Raw genomic sequence first — 17487 nt, forward strand, 5'->3', positions numbered from 1 at the left:
GCATTTCCGTAGATCAAGTTCAAGAAATTTTTATAAACACCGCATAAAATCATATCAAGACAATGATTTGATACGCATGTCTTTTTTGTTTTTTTTTTTCTACTAACACAATGCTAAATGGCCAAAATAAAATAAAACACTTTATATTTATTTTTTAACTGACATACATTAAATGAAATATTTTATATTCATTTTCAAATTCTGGCCATTGAGTTTACCCTTTTTTCACCTTCAATCGTCACTTTTTACCCTCAAGAAACGAGCAAATCATTTCCAATGGATCATACATTAGAAACAGGGGCACAATAAATACAATTATGAGTTTTTCTCCCACCTTCCCCTCTCATGTTAACTCGATCATTATCTCCAATGGGATTAGGGCTTAATTCTTAGAACAAGCCCTCCTAGTAAGTTTTGTTTTAAACCGACAAAGTTAACTATCATCAACACCCTGGAACCTTAATTAGGTCCATTTTGTTTGGGTGAAATGGCAGTCCTAATTGATTAACCCTCGCCAAACAAAATATGGGCAACGATGGATCATAAAATGGAAACTACAAAAGAAAGAAAGAAAGAAACGACAAACACGGAACGCTAGACCTTTACAGTTTCATTCATCTCTGAGCATAGAGATTCCCAAAGCGCCGAATCCACCAGGGTACTGTCTCGCCAAAGCCAGTGCACTGGCCCTCGTCTTCCTCGCTGCTGAATAGAGTCTGATCTGAGCAGTCAAGTGCCACTCCGCACGCCCCATTGTAAGACTGGCATGCTGAGTAGCACACCCGAAGTCTGTTGTCTCCGTCCTTATCGCAACGTTGGATTGAAATCTATGATACAAAATGAGCAAAAAGATTGGGATAGGTTCTATTCAAGACGAGCATTTGGAAAGTGACATTAAGTAGGCCATTTTATCAAACACATCATAAATGCTAAATGCATGATCAAAATGAAATCTAAAAATCTACAACAGTTCAGAAAAACACAAATACAAAAAGTTAATGAAAGCTTGTGAGAATTTGCTGAAGTGCATGCAAGGTTAGAAAAGAACCAATATAACAGTAAGAGGAACTGGAGAATAGTTAGGCACAAATAACATACCCAGCAAGCAAGCCGTTTGGCTGCCGTGGAACAGTAGCTGTTGTCGAAGATGCTAAAGAGTGAGCGGCCGCCAGGCATCAAGCGGTTGTAATTTGGAACTACCACAGCTGCTTCAAGCTGCTGCAATATGCTTGGCTCACTCGGTGCACAATGTTGTCCAAATACATCCCGAACTAGAACATCTCCACATAGAGAAAGGCTAGGCAGCAATGATGAGCTATTCTGGCAAGTGTAGCCAGCATAATCAGAGCAGCGAAACTCACACACGCCATTGTCGCATACTCCTCCATGCAGACTGCAGTGCTCATCACATATGGCTGCAGAACGTGGATTAGCAATATAGCACATGGATGTTTGTTTGACAAAATGGCATCAGATTACCAATGCGCAAAAATAAACAAACATTGATAAAGTACATTGGAAATGAATGTGAAGAGGATATTGCATAAAGTACCAGTAGAACAATCGATGCCAGTCCAACCATTTTCACAGTCACAGAATCCATTTGGATGGCAAGTACCGTGTCCACTACAGTTTGCTGGACATGATCCTGTGAAAGAAGAAACGTTCCTTAAGTCACTATTAACAAGAAACTTTTCCATACTACCAATCCAAACACCAAGTATTTAGCAAAATGATTGTTTTGACAATGGAGGATAAATATCATTATAGTAAAGACATGCATAAATAGGTTAAAACTTCACAAATGCTGAGTCCTGTTAACTCACTTTCACTGCAATTGGAACCATAAAAACCAAGAAAGCAGTGACACTGCCCATTAACGCAATCACCATTAAAACTACAGCGGTCAGGACACTGGCCGTTTACTGACACAGACACACTGCTGCACAACTCGTGATACGATGGACAAATTAGCTCACCTGCAGCATCAAGAACATGTATAAGAGAAGGAATTGTGCATAAATCTGGTTTTAAATGTTTTTGGCATGACTGAGAACTTGCCGCTGAATCCTTGGAACTGAACAGGACCACCAGCTTCAGGGCATGCCTTCCAAATACCATCCACAGCAACCTAAATAAATATAGATGAGATAAATTTAAGATCAATTGTAGTACATATAAGAGCATAAATATACAGATTGGTATTTACCTCTAGTGTACGATTCACACACCTATGTTGGTAACAGCCGTTTCCCAGGGTCATAGATCCCCTAACAAAGCCCTTTCGTACCAATGATGAAGCCATGCACCTAACAAACAAATAGCATCTCATAATAAGATCAAGTCACGTTGGATTTCAGCCTAAGTTTGTTTTCAAATTGTTTCTCATGTGGGTTTCATTTGTTCCACAAATGACTTGCTATTATTACATTGAACTGAATGCTGAATTTGAGTCTCACCTTGAGTTACTTCCTCGAACCTCACCTAACATTCTATCCGGTGCACGTGCACTACTAGTGTCTGTGCAAGAACCATCAGAATAGGCAACAAAATATGTGCAATAGTCTGCCAATGAGGATTGCCCACCTGAATAGGAGTAAGCGTTACATAGAGAATCATTTCAGTTACTGCCATAAAGAGGTTGAACCAGGGTGCAGTGCACTAAAAGCAAATCATGCTCAAGGACAGAGAAGTGATGGCTCATTGCATCTATTTCCTTTTCTTAAAAAAAATAACACGGACAATGAAGAAATAAATCCATTGAAATGACTACGAACCATGGATAAACAACATTGTCTTTATCTTCGATGCCTTAATCAATCATTTTTTTATCCATGTATTTAAGGTCCTTTCCCTAATCTAGATATTACACAGCCTGGCCTCAATCACTCTGTCTGCCTATAATAACTCAAACTCTTCAATTCTTATGGTTCATTCTTCTCTAGCCTTGAGCTTACATTACAAGTGCTGCAAATCAAAGGTGCTTAACATGCCAGGATTTTTTTTTTTTCTATTATCAATTCAAAGAGGGAAATAATGGAAAACCTCAGAATAAAAAAAAATGACTAGAAGGATAATAATATAGAATCCAAATAAAGAGAAATGTAGTCATAATGAAATGAGCATTACTAAAGAGCAGTTATAATCAGACCAAGAAACAAAAGATATGAAGAGGTTGTGCTTGCAATTCTTAATCGTACCTTTATTAGCTTGTGGGAAATATTGAGCCCATTTAGGCAAATCCCCATTATAGCTTACGATAGGACAATATCCTTCAGCCTCCCTGTTGTATGTACAGCCTGACAACTGAGTAGTGTTGCAACGATATGCCCCCTTCCAATGATTGCAAGGAAATGTAACAAACATAGTTCCTTGACTCCTACCCCAATCAAGGTGCTCAGCCATGCTATAATTAGCCTGGTACCAGCCACTATCCTCTAATAAAGCTAAGGTCATTTCTGAAACCACAGATCTTGTATCCACAGATCCTGTCATAATTTCATTCATTAAAAGTCTTTTCTCCCAGTGAGAACCTGATCATGAAACATATATCTGTTAGTGATAATGGAAAGCAAATTATTTAAATTTTCAAATAAAAAAAATAACTAAATGATGCCTTTTATTAGAAACAAACTACCTGATGTACCACGGCCACCTCCATCTTCCAATTCTAAGCCAGTAAAATTCTCAGAAAATGCCTATCGAACAGCAATAAACATCAAACCACAAGAAAAAGAAAACTAAGTTTCAACACTAAACTAATTTTCATAGTCCAAATACAGAATGAAAAGAATTGTTTGCTCCAACTTACCCCATAATGGTATCTTGCATGCATAACAACTCGGGGTAGGACAACACGTGTGACCATACGGCCAAGCTTCTCATCCATAACTTGCACAGTGACCTGAAAGGATAGTTACATATGTAGACAAACAGTAAGCAGGCAGATGAACTAGATATAAAGTAACAAAAAACATCAAATTGTGATGACAAACACTAAAGTGATACCTGGCTACGCCTTCTCTTTCTCTCATCATGGAAGTGTGCAAAGGCATGAGGATCGAAACCTAAAACATGCATGACCTTCAAAGACAAATATTCTTCAGTTGCCACATGCCAGGCATAACAAAAGAACTTAAAAGTAGAACCGTATAGCATTTACAAACCTCATGTATCAATGTGGCAGAAAGCAACGTCTCAGCTTCAGCTGTTAAATGGCGAGGAGCAACATTCACGTGACCTACAAATCATAGAAGAATAATTTTAATTGGAACAATAAACAAACTTCATTAACTTCCAACAAATATGGTTGCAAGAAAGCACCAGCAATAGCACGACCCCATTGATCTCGCTCACATGCCACTGCCCATGCAAGAGTATTGCCAGTCGTGGGTCTAGTTGTTACCAAGAGGACTAGGTCCGTGTCAGCAACACCATCTACATGGGATTGAGAAATTATATAGCAAAATACAAAAAAATCGAGTATTGAAATGACATTCTGTAGAACACTTAAACCAACCCAAAAACAAATCAGTACCTTCAACATATTCATGGGGGAGTTGCACACCACCATCCTGACCACATGCAGAATATCCACTTAATCGCAAGTTCCCCTTAACAGGTTCAACTGCTAGAGCACTTCTGAACCACTCTGCAGTTTGGCCTAGTGCCTAGTCAACAATTATGAAAGAAAAAGTTACAGAAATACCATAAGAGAGGTGGTGAAATATTGGACCAACGAAGTCAAGCAATCAACTGTATCAGACGTAGAACAGATCTCATCTCAAATCAATAGAAAAAACAAATGATACTACACTGTTTAATACAGACTGAACCAATAGGCTATAATTCGTACCTTCCTAAGACGTTGCTTCTTATCTTCCCCTGGAATATCTTCCAGTGTACAGTTATACCAACAATCTGCAAACACTGGCCTGTCTCCGTTGGGAGTGCACACGGGAGTTCTTGGAATTGATGTTGCAGAAGGTTCACCAAGCTGAAGCAACACCATGATCAGAGAATGATTCTCGCTTATAAAATACAAGACCTCATTGTTCATAAGCAATTTTATTAACTTCAACAACTTACCTTCACAAGATCTCCAATGCTTAGACAATCCCTATCATGAGAATGGCCAACAGCATCATAATTTAGATATATCCGGATAGGCTTCTTCGAATCCTTTTGTAGTGGAGGTGTAGTAGACACCTGAAGCAAAGCTCTTCTACCACCTTGTTGTGATCCAGAGGAACTATGTTCGTGGTATACTTGTGGAGTGACCGAGTACTCTTTTCTGCCAGGGCGCCGCCTCTGGTGGAGTATCTCATCATGAATGCATGAGTGAGTGAGATAAACATCTCCCTCCCCAGCTTCCAAATTTTGCCGAATAAATGGATACTTATCTTGAGATTCTGCACCAATTCCTCCAAAACTCACCAGAAGTAAAATTATCTAGAAAGAACAATAAGATCTTGTTAGTAAACCACAACATAAAAAAAATAAAATAAAATAAAAAATGGCATCATGAAATAGCTAGGAAAGATGAAAATAAAGAGACAAACGGACTGTCAATCCGAGTAAAATTCAGTATAATGGCATTGTCTGCACCACAAGGCATAACCTCATTTTGCTAGAGTTTCAAAATTTTAGGGTAAATTCGAACAACTTGAAAGAGAGTAAGAAATCAAGTTTCTCTCACTAGGAGGGATTTTATTTAATCCAGAAGACAGATCTACAATTAAAAGACTTAAAATTAGTCTACAATGAGATCTACCCATGAAAATAAAGTAAACCCTAGACCACCAGCAGTCCTCACCAGGCCTCCCTATTCCCCGCAAAATCGCGGCAGATCACGAACACTCGCCTAAACGGAAGTCAAAGTTCTACAGCCAAACCCAAATCGATCCAACTTAACAGTTTCAACAGCAAATATTCCCACCCACAACAATAAAATCTCCAGAAAAATCCAATAAAATAGAGACAAAACGGATCGAAGCATTCTACCTCGAGAGAGAGTACCGAAATAAGAACCGCCAAGGGAAATGCTATTCGAGACGACGTCTTGCGAGGAGGTGGCGTCTTCACCTCCATCTACCGACCTCAAAATAAAGTTTCAATCGTGGGTTTCATTCCCACTCCCCCTGGGGAATGACCACTGCGCCACCAAGATAAGGTCGCTCTGTCAGCCCACTCTGGCCAGAAGGCGAGCTTTCTGCTCTCGCCGCCTCCTTGTGAAACCCAGACACCAGCTGCGGCAAGAGAAATCTGATCCAGTGGCCAACACTGGCGGATCCGACCACCACCTGGAGAGGCGAATCGTAGGGGAGACGACGGAGACTGGAGCCGGACGCAGGAAGAGGCGACAAGTCTATAGCTGCGAAGAGGATTGAGAGTCGGAGAGGGGGAGAGAGAAGGGTTCGCCGATGTTCCAATCTTTTTCTTACCAGAACAAAACAACTTTTAATTTTGTTAGTATTAAATAGACCTTTTTCACTAATTTACGTTCAGAAAGCTACAACGTTTGACACATATTACGAAAGTGCCATGCACATGGTATTTAATCATTTTATCTTTACGAGTGGCAATTGTAATTTAAAAATAAATTATTAACATAAAAATTATTTAATGAAATTAATTTAATATAAATAATCAGTCTATATATATCATTCAACGGATTACGTGGAGTAACTTTTAAAATGATAGTGATTTTGATTAACTCGATTGGACTATTTTCAGTTTGATTGATGGGTGAATTAGTTGAGTATTATGAATCTTGATTGATCTCATAATTCGGTGGTAGTTGGGCCGTCCAACGCTCAAACAAACTTTCAGTGTTATTAATATTTTATCGACTGCTGCATTTAATTAATTTATGCCTCGCCAAAAGTGGTTCATGGAGTTCAAACTAAAGGTGAGCGGTCAATCCGTCACTCCCATCAAACCATTTATACCGGTCTAAATTGAATTGAAAAAAACTTCGTCAGATATACCAGGACTGGATATAGAATTTTGATACTATATTATCTGATTTAATGGGATCGATCGAATAATTTTTTATCATAATAATAAAATCAACCCGATCTATGATTATCCCTACTTATAATAGTTACTATCGATAATTTATTACACGTTATAGTAATTACTATCGATTAACTACTACAACGTGTAATGAGTAATGTCTATTATCATTTTAAAATATTTTATTTTTTTATTATATTTATATTTTATATTTCTTTGAATATAAGATTGGATATCTAAATAACTAATAATCCATAAAATATTTGATACATAAGAATCATCGGATATTAAGTTGGATCTAGATTTCTGATATTACATTATATAATTTAATAGGAGCAAATAACTTTTATCCTAATAATCAAACCAACTCAATCAACCATACCAAAAGAAATGAAGGGCGACCTGATAAATTTGGAGGGAAATTATTCTTACTTTCCATACGTTCATTGCTTTTTGAAGTGACTATGATTACAGTCGGGTAGTTTCCATAATAACTTTTTAGTTTATTGTTGAAATTGTAGCTTTGTTGTTATTGATAACATGCGACTTTTAATTATGCATACATGGCTGTCCCTTATCTTCCTTAATTTTAATTAGGGTTTAGGGTTAATTGTTGTTTATTTATAATTTATTCCTCATGCTTCTTATTAATCGCAATTGATGGCATCTAATTAAGGAAATTGTTGCTTGGGTGTAATTTTATTCCACGTGGCTCCACAGTTATCAATAATCATGTAACGTTGGATGGGTTGCTAATTTTAACATACAGTCTACTAGAATTAAATAAATGTATGTATTAAAAAAATAGATGTATAAAATTTCATTTTAAAATTGTGCAGTTGGCATATGCATCAAGAATATTACCTTTTTTTTCACTGTTGTTGTGATAAAAATAAGATGGAGCACAAGGTTTTAATTGTTTCAGTTAAATTTTCTCTTCCAACTACATTTTTTTTTTTGTAAAATAAGAGAGAAAACGAATTCAGATATTCATATATTTCACTAAAAAAAGCACCTAAATGTACGAAGTATAACACTCTTTCATAATAAATATATATATTTTTCTTAGAACCCTCAGAGAAATGGAAAACAATTTGGTTTTTTACTAAAAGAATTCTCAAAAATCATTTTAATGAAGCACTATTTTAGGTACTTGATGGTATAATCCCAAACCTTCCCACCAATCACAACAACAAGACAATGCAAGATTAGTTGGAGAACAGATCATGGTGTTGAAATTAAAAAGAAAGAAAAGTTAACTAATAGTTTATTTTATTCATAGACATGTGGTAGGAGTCAAGAACTGTGTTGAAAGATTAAAGCCTACTGAGGATAATTAATATGTAGGGATAGCAATTAGGACAAAGTTTGTCCCAGTGTGGTCCTTTGTATAAACTTGTACAATAATATATAACGCATAATTTGAACTTTATACAAATAATATTATCTGCGTCAATTATTTTCCAACACAAAGTTTGTCCCAGATCATGGTTTTAAATAAGTAAAAAAATTCCAACTAATTCTTAGACACTATTGAATAAGCCACATGCCTATGGCCCAAGGAACTACAATGTACGCACAGGCTCAACCTTAGCACTAGTACAGAACCAGCCAGCCGAGCGAGCGACATGTGACGAAAGGGCATTAGAGACCCGCAAAGTGTTTGGTGTTTTGCGACACCGTCATCAGGACGACGCGCGGTTTGGGAATGACATTAACATTTTACCATCAACTAAATAATGAAGCATGTTACAACCAGAATGCACAAACGAAGACATCATGAAACAACAATGAAGGTGGGGGGTAAGCAGGAAGAATGGACTGATTAGAAATGGGTAGTCGAAAAAAGCAGCACTGCACTTGCTCGTGCATAACAATTTGCCGAGATTGGAGCTTATGTGCATTGAGGAATTTCAGATGTGTTTTAGCCTTTTTCATGTTGACAAACGCTAACTGGAAGTCATGTTTAACAGATCGGTAGTCACCTTTTGAGCTTGCTCTGTACCAGGCCGAGGAGGAAGTCAGTGAATATGTGTTCATATCCTGGCATTTTACTATAGCCTGCAGAGATTGCACAATGCAACTAAGAACATAATATTTGTTGAAGTTGCATCGACAGGGAATAACTCACAATTGAATAAAGACAATCATCCAAAAGCTAAAATTACCAACTAATTGACGCGGACTTTCTAAAGATGCTGTGATTTTAGTGGTCATGGCAAAATGTGGCGAGAAGGTGATACTAAGAAAATAATCCAACATATAGTTTTATAGTCACCAAAAAAATTGAGGAACATAAAATATATATACCTCTAAAATTTTCTTGAGATCCAACATATGACAGAGATAGAGATGACTAGGGCAGTATTCAAGTTAAGAACCACTAATCAAAGATATTACAATGGATGCACATGCATTATTTCATTCCATATGGAAATACACAAAATGACAACATTTCAAAATAAAATTTATATTTCATATGAAGATACTTAGACTCTCCCCAAACCATATGAAAAATGTTATTGTGAGAACTATAAAGAAATTAAAAACAACAAACGGTGGTCTACTTATCTAACCAAACAAGGCATGAATTTCCAACTAAACATTCGTAATGCAAGCAATCACCAACGAAGAGCTGTATATCTAATGTTCTCTCTGACAGTTATGGCTTGTTCAATAAAGGGAAAGGTCAAACTAACTCATGACAAACAAAAGAATACGAATAAAACCCAAATTTAATGAGCCTTAAAGAAAAACTTTCCAACCAAAAAAACTGAACAAGTAGGCTGCATTTACCGGGAAAATAATTGATATCAATGACATAAAACCGGTCTTTTGTTCCGTGCTCTCTGATTATATCTATGTTGAATAATCGAAGACCCTACAGGCAATTATAAGCAAGTTTAAAACTTCAACAAACCAACAAATTAATTGGATAGTGCATGCACATAGCAAATCATCACCAGCCGATGACGGAGCTCCCTAGCTAGGTTCTCAAGCAAAGGCCGTGGAGGAAGTTCTACAGAAGAGTAGTAAAGAAGCTTAGAAAGAAAGAAAAAAAAACATCTCACGTCACCTTGTGTGACATACTATTAGCCAACAAACAATTAATATCAGATGTGTCTTCAGCATTAACCTTACCAGCAATACTAGGGTCCAATTCTGCATCATCTGCAGATGCAGCAGCACAAGAAACTCTTGGAAACTGAAAGACACCTGTGTTGTTTGATGGTTCCCTCTTATTAACATCAGGTAGGGAAAACCTACGAACAACCTTTATTGCCTCCCCAACAATATAGACCTTAAAGAGAACCCCACCTATGGGAGAGGGAAATTAGTTCAGAAAATAGTTTACTGAAAAAGGTAGCCTGGCAATGAAGAGTCAAAAGCATACTACCATGGTTAACAAATTCCTGGAGAACCAACGGAGGGTCAAGTTTTGATAAGGAAACTTCGTCAAAGGCAAGTGACAATTCATGTGATTTTGCGCTTCCATCAGCGACTAAAGGTTTGACAACTGCAAAAAGAAACAAAAATAATAACATGAAGAGAACACAACCATGCTCAGGTTAAAAAGTAGGCATGCGAGTTAGCTGCCCACATGTACCTAATTCACTACTCTGTCAACAAAAGGTTAAATTGTTGCCAAGTCAAATTTGCATGAATGAACACTAGCTGTACAAAAAGAGTTACATCATTTTGAGGTCATAACCTTCTACCTTCAGATATAACGTGCAATGATCAGGACAACACTACGTTGGCATGGAATTTGTTGATTTATCCATCACGCAGCATGACTAAAGCAATTCAACAGACTATGAGATACCCTGAGGGTGAAGTCATATACAAGGATCGCTACATAGTGGAATTTATGTTTGTAATTGTTCTATTTTAGAATTGAGTGCACGGGCACCTTTTAATTTGGTAATAGTTTAACAGCTTTTTACCGAACCAGTAGATAAGTTTCCAAAATACCCAAATCACGTATCATAGTTTCAAAATTACCAAATCATGTATCCACTTTCCATTTCACCCTCGTCCTCAAATCAATTCGACTAGAAAAACAAATCAGTCGACTAATTTTTTTTTCCAGAATCAATTTCATTCTATTTGAAAAATCTATCAGTCGGTTTCGACCAAAATCGACTGATGGACCTAGAGACCTCGAAATGATATGAAATCAGTTCCTATATATTCGTCTAGTTCTCCTGATTGTAAAAATACTATCAAGCATCGATTTGACCCAATATATTGAGAGCAGTGATTTTTTAAACATAAATCAGTTTTTCGGACACATTCGTGTTCAAAAAATCACTACTCTCAATATATTGGGTTAAATGATGTTTGATAGCATTTTAATAATCATGAGAACTAGATAAATACATAGAAACTGATTTCATATCATTCCAAGGTCTCTAGATCCATCAACTGATTTTTGCCAAAATCGGTTGATGGACCTAGAGACTTTGAAATGATATGAAACTCGTTCCTATGCATTCGTCTAGTTCTCCTGATTATAAAAATATCATAAAATGTCAATTTAACGTATATATTGAGAGCACTGATTTTTTTGAAACTATGGCCGCATGAACCTAAATAAAATAAATGTAGGTTCATTCGGCTAAAATCGGTTGATAGACCAAGAGAGCTCGGAATGAAGTGAAACTAGATCCTATGAGTTCTTCTAGTTCTTATGATTATATCCATGCCCTCAAACATCAATTTAACTCAATATATTGAGAGCAGTGATTTTTTGAACACGAATTAACTTTTCAGACACATTCATGTTTAAAAAATCACTGCTTTTAATATATTCGGTTAGGCTGAGGGTCCTAGAGACTAGGGGTGCAAACGAATCGAATCGAGCCGAATATGCTGAAAAATTTAAGGCTCGAATTCGGCTCGAAATAGGTATATTCGAGTTCGAGCTCGATTCGAAGCTCGAAAATTTTAAAATGTTTGGTTCGAGTTCGGTTCGAATTAGGGTTCGAGTTCGAATTCGGCTCGAAATATTCGAACATGTTCGCGAACTATTCGAATTATTACTCGAAAATAGGTTCGAAAGGCTCGAAATTTATTTATTTAATATATATTTAACTTATATTAATAAATATTAAGGCTCGTGAGCGGCTCGCGAGCGGCTCGAACAATATAATTTGGATTCGAGTTCGGCTCGAAAAAAAGTTCGAACATGTTCGAGTTCGGCTCGAATTCGATAAATTCGAATACGAATCGAATATTTTTCGAGCCGGCTCGAAAAGCTCGCGAGCCGGCTCGATTCGTTTGCAGCCCTACTAGAGACCTCGAAATGACATTAAACTGGTTCATGTGTTCGTCTAGTTTTTCCGATTGTAAAAATGCTATCAAACATCAATTTGATTGAATATATTGAGAGCAGCAATTTTTTAAACATAAATTAGTTTTTTGAACACATCATGTTTAAAAAATCACTGCTCTCAATATATTATGTCAAATTGATGTTTGATAGCATTTTTACAATCAGGAGAACTAGACGAACACATAGGAACTGGTTTCATGTCATTTTGAGATCTCTAAGTCCATCAGCCGGTTTTGGCCGAAACCGATTAATGAATTTTTTCAGACACAAAAAGAATCAAAAAACGACTGATTTTTTTCCATTCGAATTGATTTGAGGACGAGGGTAAAACGGGAAGTAGGTACGTGATTTGATAATTTTGAAACTATGATACGTGATTTAGGTATTTTAGAAACTTATCTACTGGGTTCGGTAAAAAACTAATAGTTTAATGAGTAGTTTGTAATTTAGGAGTTTGATTGGTTTGATCGGGTGGTTACATTTCAGTATTTCTTTCCCAATAAATGTGTTGGGGTGGTTATAACTCCCCAACACATTACTTCAGTCCCACCTTTTCTACCCAAGCAATGGGAAACAGTGACTCAGAAGCCTTCTCCTAAGTGCATTTCCTACCGGGGCTCATCCACCGTAGGAATTAGGACCTAAGTATTTTGGGTTGTACCTATGTAGCATGAAGAGCTAGATTTTCCACAAACTGATATGCAAACAAATTTCACTAAATGGATGTGCACATTATTGTTACGGTAAATCTCAATGGCCAGAATCTGGCCACCAGAAAATGAATATAAAGTGTTCCATTTAATGCATGTCATCTTAATTAATGCATGCCAGCCAAAAAATGAATATAAAGTGTTTCATTCTAGCTAGCTAAATTCAGGCCATTTAGCATTGTCCTTATTGTTAAGCCATCCTGGTTGTTATAACAAATATACCATTAGATGCCATACAGTAATTTTGCTATTGCACATCTAGAGATCCCATTCCTTCCTTCCAACATCAGTTGCAATAATTTGTGTGCATAAAGAATCATTGCTAAGATAGTGAAATAGTTGTCAGAGGGTTTACCTAATGGTAAACTTAGCTCAGCCTTGCAAACAGCATCTGGAATTGATGAAGGGTCTTTTGTGACAACCAGTTGTCTAGGAACACCAACTTTGCCTGCAATTATTATTCAAACAGGTTCAATTATAGTGTATAATTGTGAGCTTTCATGGTTGGAAAGAATAAAATATAAGTCAGAGATAAGATTGGTTTCATCATGTGAATACTTTATGGTGAATAATAGTCAATGATTTTGTAAACAGAAATGTACTGAAGCTGAGGATAAGTCTATCAAATTATTCTAGTAAGGCTGTAAGGGTGACATGGAATATGGAAAATAATATATCTGTGACCATGCAACCAATTTTCAGGATGATGCATAACAAAAATTACCATAGCAGTCTGACAAATTCAGATCAGCCACATCCTGGAGCATTGATTGGCGATTATGCAAATGTTTTATGGCAGCTGGTGGATCAAGTACAGTAACTTCTGGATGTTTTTCCAAGTAATCCTTCAAAGAATTAAGAGACAAATAATAATTATATGCCTCTGACATAGAGGATCCTGAAGATGAATTTTTGGAAATTATTCTCCTAGAGAGAAGATCATAATACAATCATCAAGAGAGTGGAACACAAATTATGACAATTTCAACAACTACTATTGACACATTAGATAAAATTTAATGAGAACTTTTTTATCCGTCAGCAGTGACAATTTATTAGTTGCAAATCAAAAACATTCAAGTAATTTACTTGCTGTAAAAGGGTTCAGGTCAATATAGTTGGAGTAAGGGACTGAGACTCTGCAAAAGAAAAATGTACAAGTTAGACAACAGAAATTTGAATCATGGCATACCAACACTAGAATCCTACTGAAAAGCATGGCTACGGGTATTAAATTGATCTTGCATAGGGAGACATAATATACCAAGAACTACAAGAATAAAGTTTCTAAGAAGATGACTCTAAAACCTAAGGTCAGATCCAAGAAAAATAGTTCACGAGTTAGATGCATCACAATTTGGGCCACCTTCAATCATTTGGGGCTATGGTTTTTGGAAAGATGAAGTACAATTCTCTGTTAAACTTCACTTTTATTAATCAGACGGATAGAAAAGTTCTGTAAGTAAAACCAGTAGAAGGGGAACCCTGTAGGTTAACCATCGAGTAAGACTTCAACTTTTGATGAATATATTGAGTTCTAGCATGATGAAGAAGTTATGCACCCTTTGGAGTAAATGAATTGATCAGGTGATAGTATACTGATAAGTGATTAAAGAGAAGTCCTAGTATTTCAGAAGGTGATCACTAACCTCTAGAATTTGTTGCCACTCTTTTCCAGTCAACTGCACAAATATTAAAAAACAGAAGATTATCAGTTCCGGCATGTGGAAAATCAAAACACAAGAGTTGGGACCACTAGTTTGTTAACATATTTAAGAAAATTACCAATAAGATGAATCATTGAAATAACAATAAAAAAAAAAACATTCAATAAGTTCAATCTCTAACATAGAAAGAGTCATTGCCTATCAAAATTTAAAACAACTGCAGTCATTGTCCATGGGAAACACCTGACCTTGTGGAGAACAATGTCAAAAGGGCCTTGATTTAAAAGTGGCTGAAAGTGGTCAATGGCAACAAATATAATTCCCTTCTTCCTGCATCACATATCACAAAACCCCCTCTTCAGTTTTTTGACTTTTCAGAATACTGAGACATCAGATCTGACAAATAAATAGCTATTTTCTTGTGAGAGTATTTTTTATGGCAAGAAACAGAGTAGACAACGCTGTAAACTAAAATCAATGTCTGATGTAAACTTTTAAAGCTCAATAACAATGAGGGCATCTAAGTCGGTAGCAAAGGCCATGCAAATCCAAGAGATTCACAGTGGAATGATGTCACTGTTTTCTCAGACATAATGGCCGAGCTGCACGGGCAAGAGAATCTTCTGATTTATGGAACCAAAGATTCCAGATACCACCACATCAGATATGTCAACTTAGATAAATGCAGAATCAAGCATACTGTTGAAGATAAGGCAAATGGAGCCCTATTGTGGACGCTTGCAAGAATCAATGCCAGCTGTCTTTGAAATAGTACGCTATGGTTTATGAACTTCCCCTACTATCCTCTTAAACGGAGGCCGGATTTGATTTTCAAACGTCGACAATAGAATGGGAAAAAAAACATAAAGGAAATAATCAAATAGAAGGAACTGAGAATCAACGGGAAAACTAAATCTTTATTTTAAATATAAGCACGTAAAATGAAGATTTTTTTATTTTTTTTTTAAAAAAGCATAATGAATCCCGGTACAAGAAAAGCTGGAGAATATTTAAATTAACGATCGCTCTCATTTAAAATTCAGAAGAAACCAACGCAAAGCTGTATCGTTGCCGTCTAAACCAAAAGTCACTTTGATACTCGATGGACTCGTCACAAATCCAGATTTCCAACACTTTCGCTAACAGTGACCCGTATTCACCTCAGGTCATCCTAAGAAAAATCACCAACCTATTTCTTAAGTTTCTAACATCAAATTTTTGAAGTAGGAGGGACTCACCTCGCCAATCCTTCCAACTTAGGCTGCAAGAAACTCTTGACCTTCTTCGACGTGAGAGCGTATCCGACGACAAGCTTATGCGACGGCGGCGGAGGCGAGAGCGACATAAGGGGAACCCTCTCTTCTGCTTCTTCCTCTTCTACCTCCTCATTTCGGAGGTACGAGATTTCTCCGTTCAGCCTCATCGACCTAAAGCGCACGGCCAAAATCCCTAGAACCCCACCACCGACCTCAAACGATCAAAAGATCGTAAGCAGAGCAACGCCGTGACTTCGGTTCGGGGAAGGCGAATCGAAGGTCGAAAGGCTGCGAGATTGGTCGAGACGAGCAGAAATCAAGCGAGAGACGAGAGCGAGAAGATGTCGTAGAGGAAGCAGTTGGAAAGGAAGCAGAGCGATGGAGCAAGGCAGCGAGGTTCGATCGGCGGTATTTGTAGCAAAGTTCGATCGGGAGCAAATTCCATAAATAGCGTCCAACAATTAGGAAAATTCCCATTCCATTCCCACGTGACGTGACTGCGGATGCGGGTCGTCGACGAGGGCCCCGCTTCAGTTTGATGGTATCTCTGTCCAAGTGGGTATACCTCCGTATTATCGGTTAGGACTGAAGGGACCCGCAATTTTCAAATAGGTAATCATGGGAGCCCTATTTTTCGAATTCCTCCACTTCATTCTCTTCTTCCCTTCACCATCTTCTTCACTATAAAATTTATTATAATCTCAGATAACATTGTAATCGAGTCGAACCAAATTTTAAAATGTTCAAACTTATTTAATAAAATAATCGAATCGCATCAAACTTAAAATGAATCAAGTTTTTAAAATAAATACTTAAGTTTAATTTGGTTTATTTTTTATGAGCTTGAGTTTGTCTGAAGCTTGGCTTGAGCTTGGTTCGAGCTTAGCTTGAGCTTGATTCGAGCTTGATTCGTTTAGATGTTATCAAATTCTCAATTCAAGTTTGACTTGAGCTTGGTTCGAACTTAGCTTGAGCTTAGTTTGAGCTTGATTTGTTTAAATGTTATCAAACTCTCAATTAAAGTTTGTTTGATTATTTGAAACTTTTAATTGTTTGATTGGTTATTAAGATTGATAATTTAAATTTATTTATTTATTTTATTATTTATTTAACATATTGAAAAGAGTTTTATTAATAAATATGATCTGTGAACATTGTTCACAAATGTTATTCACGAACGTTAACAAGCTGAACACATATGTGTTCAAGCTTGTTTATTTAGCTTAACAAGCTGTTCAAGCTTGTTTGTTTAATTAATCTTATGTATATTGAATGAACATAAATAAGCTCTTACCAAACCGAACACCAAACTTATTCACGAACGCTTGATTCATTTACAACCCTACTCTCAATAATTAATGTGTATTTTGTTAACTTTGATCATTAAAAAGTCATTAAAATATTTTTTAAAAAAAATAAAAAATTATTATAATATCTTTGAAATAATGTGTACCTTTGGTAAATAAAAAATATAAGATCTAGATGCATCATTTACTAAA

The 17487-nt window shown here is 36.6% G+C and overlaps 2 protein-coding genes across 3 annotated transcripts; both read right to left on the bottom strand.

The window, feature by feature from the left end:
• Positions 1-267: 267 nt before the first annotated feature.
• LOC121989839 (leishmanolysin-like peptidase) lies at positions 268-6464 on the bottom strand. Its single transcript, XM_042544131.1, has 17 exons — positions 6004-6464; positions 5089-5451; positions 4856-4996; positions 4538-4670; positions 4324-4437; positions 4167-4240; positions 4009-4083; positions 3812-3904; positions 3638-3698; positions 3201-3533; positions 2460-2586; positions 2210-2309; positions 2062-2131; positions 1827-1979; positions 1553-1648; positions 1099-1415; positions 268-827 (listed from the first exon to the last, which is right to left on the bottom strand). Exons 1-17 carry the CDS (start codon positions 6088-6090, stop codon positions 615-617), a joined length of 2550 nt encoding a protein of 849 aa, XP_042400065.1. The 5' UTR covers positions 6091-6464; the 3' UTR covers positions 268-614.
• Positions 6465-8438: 1974 nt separating this feature from the next.
• Positions 8439-16409, bottom strand: LOC121989840 (inositol-tetrakisphosphate 1-kinase 3-like). 2 transcript variants are annotated; one of them, XM_042544132.1, is made up of 10 exons: positions 15971-16409; positions 14981-15062; positions 14715-14747; positions 13790-13910; positions 13421-13513; positions 10415-10534; positions 10159-10335; positions 9981-10036; positions 9814-9898; positions 8439-9078 (listed from the first exon to the last, which is right to left on the bottom strand). In XM_042544132.1, the coding sequence occupies exons 1-10, from the start codon at positions 16153-16155 to the stop codon at positions 8999-9001; spliced, it is 1032 nt and encodes a 343-aa protein (XP_042400066.1). In that variant the 5' UTR covers positions 16156-16409; the 3' UTR covers positions 8439-8998. The 2 variants fall into 2 exon arrangements, with proteins under 2 accessions (XP_042400066.1, XP_042400067.1); XM_042544133.1 differs by lacking the exon at positions 15971-16409 and adding an exon at positions 14155-14204.
• Positions 16410-17487: the final 1078 nt, after the last annotated feature.

This window comes from Zingiber officinale, chromosome 6B (assembly GCF_018446385.1).
Source record: "Zingiber officinale cultivar Zhangliang chromosome 6B, Zo_v1.1, whole genome shotgun sequence".
NCBI lineage: Eukaryota > Viridiplantae > Streptophyta > Magnoliopsida > Zingiberales > Zingiberaceae > Zingiber > Zingiber officinale.

Excerpts from the sequence above, each read along its gene's own strand:
- LOC121989839 (XM_042544131.1), bottom strand. The coding sequence starts at position 6,090 with ATGGAGGTGAAGACGCCACCTCCTCGCAAGACGTCGTCTCGAATAGCA. Across the intron at positions 4,438-4,537 it reads CCCCCATGAATATGTTGAAG|ATGGTGTTGCTGACACGGAC; the intron begins GTACTGATTTGT and ends AATCCCATGTAG. Across the intron at positions 3,905-4,008 it reads GAAAGAGAAGGCGTAGCCAG|GTCACTGTGCAAGTTATGGA; the intron begins GTATCACTTTAG and ends CTATCCTTTCAG.
- LOC121989840 (XM_042544132.1), bottom strand. The coding sequence starts at position 16,155 with ATGAGGCTGAACGGAGAAATCTCGTACCTCCGAAATGAGGAGGTAGAA. Across the intron at positions 15,063-15,970 it reads AAGTTGGAAGGATTGGCGAG|GAAGAAGGGAATTATATTTG; the intron begins GTGAGTCCCTCC and ends TATGTGATGCAG. Across the intron at positions 13,514-13,789 it reads GAATTTGTCAGACTGCTATG|GCAAAGTTGGTGTTCCTAGA; the intron begins GTAATTTTTGTT and ends TAATAATTGCAG.